Source organism: Cololabis saira, chromosome 11 (assembly GCF_033807715.1).
Source record: "Cololabis saira isolate AMF1-May2022 chromosome 11, fColSai1.1, whole genome shotgun sequence".
Lineage (NCBI taxonomy): Eukaryota > Metazoa > Chordata > Actinopteri > Beloniformes > Belonidae > Cololabis > Cololabis saira.
In genome coordinates this window covers 6,163,394-6,169,542 of record NC_084597.1, presented here as the reverse complement: position 1 = coordinate 6,169,542, position 6,149 = coordinate 6,163,394, and the positions used below count along the sequence as shown (strand labels likewise).

The following is a 6,149-nucleotide window of genomic DNA, read 5'->3' as shown; positions in this document are numbered from 1 at the left end:
TGATATAGTGGTAGGTTATTGATAAGAATATTATAAATTTTTTTTTTTTTAGTAAGATAGAAGAATGTATTGTTACTTCTTTTCATTTGTGGCGTTGATCATCTGTCTTAGCGGGTGACCTGATTATGTTTATGCTGGTATCAGCAGAAAGGCGGATTAGTCTGGGCTCTCTTCGAGCTGCGTGGGTTTCTAGTAAGGAGGTGCAGGTCATGCGATTAGCTCATCCTCTCATCCTTTCTCCGTCTCTCATCGGGGCAGCGGTCCAGCTCGTTGGCATTTGTCAGGATGTTTCGGACCCATCGCTCTCTGCTCTTTCAGAACCTTCCCTCTCTTTCTGAGTGAGGTGGAACAATAGGTGTCATTGTTGCAGATGTGGCCAGGTCGAAGAGGATCAAGGGAGAAAACACCATTCGGGGGAAGAGAGTGAGGACACCAGTGGACAGCTCATCTTCTAGACAAATTTATGCACGTGCAAATATTGAATATTTAACGTTTTTGCAGAGAGATTAAGTTGGGACCTGGAACAGCTTTTTTTGGGATGTAGAGAAGTCGCCATTGGGTTTTTGGAGCGCTCTGGAGGACTTTTAGTGGATATGTTTTTCTTGGCGGTTCCTGGATTGTGGTCATAACTTGGAACTGGAATGTGTCCCGTTTTGCTGCAACGCTGCTGACGCTGTGGATTCTGCCGGAGCTGTTTAACAGACAACTTTGTTTGGACAGTTGGCGCGACTATGAATCCACGCTAGGCATAAGTCTGTGGGATGTGTTGAATGGCGTACTAACACTTTGCAGTTTTTTTTTGTTTATTTTTCCCTTGTTAAAACATTTCCCTCATGACTTCTGAGCCTTGTCCTCTGACGGGAGCAGAGAGCGCCATGTGTAGACTGGTGCATTGTGGGCCGCGGCCTCAGTCCATGCTGCGGCCTTTGCAGTTGGAGCTGCAATTGTACGTGGATAAAACTCGAACCAGGCAGAAACACAGGTACTGCTCGTTTTACCACTTGGAGGTATGAAATTAAATGAAAATATATTTATTTCGGCCGGGTCATTCAGAATTTAGACACCAACAGAAAGCATTAGTTCACATAAAGTGACCTAACCGAAAAGGAATAGGCTGAAGCTATTGCTTATTTACGCCTACCCTTCTCACATGATCAACTTATTCAGATCGCAACATACAAAACATCATACAAAAAAATCATATTGTTTACACAATCCCAAACATAATTCCGTAATAGTTTCATCTACTGGATCCCTCATATTTTTCAAACACATTAAACTTAAACAAACGTTTGAATGCATGAATCGACTGGCACATCTTCAATTTTTCATCAAGTGCATTCCATATATTTACACCCCTTACAGTAATACATTTATCTTTAATTTTAGTCCTAGACTTTGGTTTTTCAATCATATCTTTCCCTCAAAGCTCATATCTACTTACTCTTATTTTAAACATGCTTACAATTTTACTAGGTAACAATCTGTTGAACATTTTGTACATTATCAATGCTATTTTGTATTCCACTAAATCCATGAATTTAAATGCCCTTAAAGGGAAAGTTCGGTTTTTTACAACCTGAACCTTATTTCTGGCATTTTTTATGGTTGTATACTCACCCAGAAAAGTTTGGTGTCATTTGGAGTCCATCGGAAGATATTAGGAGTTTTTTGCGAGCCGCTTCTCCATATAATGGTAGTGAACGGGGCACAGCGGGACACAGGCGATGCAGCGTCTAAATAACACATGATTGCCACGAAACTCGTTCATTTCTTTTATGAATCACTAGATCTGCTTCCAGGACCTGTTGTAACATTGCGGGGTTGTCTGTGTAATAAATAAATCAGTTTGTAAACAAGACCTCTGAACTCATGACGTCATCTCTGTGCGCGCACTCTGTCCTCCGTTCAGTGAGCTCTTCAGCCGTATACTCCGGCTCAAAACAGTAAGGACGTCCATCATATTCAAAGTCGTCGTCCACAACCTCAGAATTTGACAAATATTCAGACATGTTTCAAATAACTAACAGTAAACTAACAGTAGTGAACTCCAGCTGTACACGGAGCTGTGTCTGCGATGCGCGCACAGAGATGACGTCATGAGTTCAGAGGTCTTGTTTACAAACGGATTTATTTGTTACACACACAGCCCCAGATGTAGACAACAGGTCCTGGAAGCAGATCTAGTGATTCATAAAAGAAATGAACGAGTTTCGCGGCAATCATGTGTTATTTAGACGCTGCAGCGTCTGTGTCCCGCTGTGCCCCGTTCACTACCGTTATATGGAGAAGCGGCTCGCAAAAAAACCCTAATATCTTCCGAAGGACTCCAAATGACACCAAACACCTCTGGGTGAGTATACGACCATAAAAAATGCCAGAAATAAGGTCCAGGTTGTAAAAAACCGAACTTTCCCTTTTAATTTAATAAATAATCCTTACCGCTCTTTTTTGAAGAATAAACATCGGTTTAGTATGGGTAAAATATGCACTCCCCCATATTTCTAAACGGTGTGTAATGTAGGGAATAAACATAGTACAATACAAAATATATAAAGCACGCTGGTTCAACATATCTTTTACCTTATATAATATGGCTATCGATTTAGCTAATTTAGATTTGACATGATTAATATGCATCTTCCAATTTAATTTATGGTCCATGATGACACCTAAAGATTTTGTTTCAAACACCCTTTTCTATTTCTGTATCTTCTATTCTCAATTTAACTTCCTTATCGTTTTTACGGTTCCCAAACATCATAAACTTTGTTTTACTTATATTTAAAGATAACTTATTTACATCAAACCATTTCTTTACAAGTTTCATCTCATTTTCAACAGTAGTTATGTCAGTTAACTGGTCCCCAGAACAAAAAATTTTTTGTATCATCTGCAAAAAGGATACAGTTCATACTTTTTGACACTTTACAAAGTTCGTTCAGATACAAAATAAATAATCTTGGCCCCAGCACAGACCCTTGCGGGACCCCGCATGTAACCCTTAATAACACAGAATCAGTTTTATCACAAGATACATATTGTATCTAATGTTACTTAGATAAGAGCAGCAAAAGAGGTATGATTGTCCAAATTATGGTAAATCAGAAGTCAATTTTTGTCGTCAGCTTGTCTCATCACGGAGAAATGTCCTATTAACCAAGGTTGGAGAAGTGTAAGACAATTAGTAATATTATCTACTTAAATAGGCAGCACTAACAAGGAAAATATGATTTAATTAAACTATTTAAATCACTAATGGAAACTAGAGATAATAAGCAGTGTAGTCAGCAATGTTACAGATATTGGGCACTTAAACCATTGCATGGCGGGCGTGTCTTTCTCTATCTGAGCTCACAGTCCATTTAGATTTTATAAAACTATTATAGTGGTGAATCCATGAATCATAGCTTTCTGCAGTAAAACTACAAGGTGAAAAAGTAAGTGGTTGGTGATCCTTTTATGTCTGAGGTGCAGCGTTTGGTCTTTACAAACCCGGTCCACGGTGAGTTTTAGCTGCACAGTCTCCTTTAGCAAATGTGGTAGAAGACATCCAAATCAGCATACATTAGATTCTCTCAGTTGGGGTTTAGCCAAGCATCTTTTTTCTTTTATTAAACTTTCCCCTTTACAAAATACATCAAATAACCCTTAGCTCTTTCTCCCCGATTGTTTCTTTGTAGTTTAAGTAATTTAGCCCAAATTCTGCGTTGCAGGATAGGTTATTCTGACCTGCCAAAGCCCTCCTGAACCATGGACAGATTAATTAGTCTTAATGTTACGATTTTAATATATCAGACTTGTAATTGTCAGTCTTTAACATGTATGCATGAATAGTAGTTACACAGTAGTGGCGTAAACGTCTGAATTTGCTTTCAAAGCCTATCAGATGGAGAAAATCTGACCACAATGTCAATGAATGCAGTCGTAGATGCAATAAATTCATCTTTGGAAGCAGAAAAACATGCATTTTTTTCTTCAAAGATCTACTCCAAAAGGGTTCCACAAATCTTTGTTCTACTTCTAAGTTTCTCTCTTTTCTTCCAAGTTTCTCTTTGCCTTTTGTGCACAGCAACATGCAGCTCTGACAATCATTTGAGTGACTGAAATAACTTCCATGAAATTGTACCGTAGAGGTGATGGTTGACTTGATCTTTGATTCTCGCTGTGAATGTGTGGCTCGTTACACCTGAGCTCGTCTTTATGGACTATCAGAGTAGTATCGGCTCGTACACGGAGAGAGAGGTGGCTTTGATTTTCTGCTGCCGAGTGTGGGAGGCTCGACTGTTTTGATGTCGCTAACAGTCACTGCAAGTGCCAGACCACCCGTGATCATATCAGTCAGCCGTTTAAAAGCAAGAAGGAGTGAGAAGTGCAACACCTTCTCAAGGTGCTCGTCTTAGAGCTTAGATCCGGTTGCTAAGGCAACAGTTCAGACCTTGTTGTCATGGTTATGCTGCCAAATTGTTCTTCACTATGAGATCATGTTGCACCTTCAATGAATTTGCATCCTTTCACTGTAGAAAATATCTTGCCGCACTAGGGATGAGCGGTATCGACTAAAAAATGTTCTAAAAAAATCTTTCTTTCTTTCTTTCTTTCTTTCTTTCTTTCTTTCTTTCTTTCTTTCTTTCTTTCTTTCTTTCTTTCTTTCTTTCTTTCTTTCTTTCTTTCTTTCTTTCTTTCTTTCTTTCTTTCTTTCTTTCTTTCCTCATTTTCTTGCTCATTTCCTTTTTTCTTTCTTGCTCTTTCTTTCTTTTCTTGCTCATTTCCTTTCTTTCTTTCTTTCTTTCTTTCTTTCTTTCTTTTCTTGCTCATTTCTTTCTTTCTTTCTTGCTCTTTCTTTCTTGCTCATTTTCTTTCTTTCTTTCTTTCTTTCTTTCTTTCTTTCTTTCTTTTCTTGCTCATTTCCTTTTTCTTTCTTGCTCTTTCCTTTCTTTCTTTCTTTCTTTCTTTCTTTCTTTTTCTTGCTCATTTTCTTTCTTTCTTGCTCATTTTCTTTCTTTCTTTCTATATTTCTTTCTTTATTTTCTTGCTCATTTTCTTTCTTTCTTTCTTTCTTGCTCATTTCCTTTTTTCTTTCTTGCTCTTTCTTTCTTTTATTGCTCATTTCTTTCTTTCTTTCTTGCTCATTTTCTTTCTTTCTTTCTTTCTTTCTTTTCTTGCTCATTTTCTTTCTTTCTTTCTTTCTTTTCTTGCTCATTTCCTTTTTCTTTCTTGCTCATTTCCTTTTTTTCTTTCTTGCTCTTTCCTTTCTTTCTTTCTTTCTTTTCTTTTTCTTGCTCATTTTCTTTCTTTCTTGCTCATTTCCTTTTTTTCTTTCTTGCTCTTTCCTTTCTTTCTTTCTTTCTTTCTTTCTTTTTCTTGCTCATTTTCTTTCTTTCTTGCTCATTTTCTTTCTTTCTTTCTTTCTTTATTTCTTTCTTTCTTTCTTTCTTTTCTTGCTCACTTTCTTTCTTTCTTTCTTTCTTTTCTTGCTCACTTTCTTTCTTTCTTCTACGTCATCAACGGGAATTTATCTGTTTTTTTTGTTTTGTTTTTTTTTAAAGATTTTTTTGGGCTCTAGTGGCCCTTTATTCAAGCTGCAGATATGAAAAGGGTAGAGAGAGAGAGAATGGGGATGACATGCAGCGAAGGTGCGCAGGCCGGGATTCGAACCTGCGACCGCTGCAGGAGGACTGTAGCCTCAGTATATGGGCTGCTGCTTAACCCACTGCCCCACCGAGTGGGCCGAATTTATCGTTTTTACCGCGAGATGACAAATTCTTACTGTGGGGAATTTTTTTTGACGGTATATCATGAATGGTAAAATATCGCCCATTCCTATGCCGCACAAACATATTTTTGCTGATTTATTTGTGCTCTTACTTCCAGGATGGAGGCCTCTTGCCTGGAGTTGGCCTTGGAGGGAGAACGGCTCTGCAAGGCCGGCGACTTCAAAGGAGGGACGGCATTTTTTGAGGCGGCCGTGCAGGTCGGCACAGAAGACCTGAAAACCCTCAGTGCCATCTACAGCCAGCTGGGCAACGCCTACTTCTACCTCAAGGAATACGGCAAAGCCCTGGAATACCACAAGCACGACCTCACCTTGGCCAGGTGATTGCCAATCTGTAACCGTGCAGTTTTAGCTGCTCTTTGTAAAGTTTTGA

General features: G+C 38.7%; 1 protein-coding gene across 1 annotated transcript in view; it reads left to right on the top strand.

The window, feature by feature from the left end:
- The first annotated feature begins 270 nt into the window (after positions 1-270).
- gpsm1b (G protein signaling modulator 1b) overlaps positions 271-6,149 on the top strand; it is a 63,874-nt gene continuing 57,995 nt past the window's right edge. The window contains exons 1-2 of the mRNA XM_061733632.1: positions 271-987; positions 5,874-6,096. Of these exons, the coding sequence (XP_061589616.1) occupies positions 834-987; positions 5,874-6,096 (377 nt within the window). The 5' untranslated portion in view covers positions 271-833. The remainder of the gene's footprint in view (positions 988-5,873; positions 6,097-6,149) is intronic.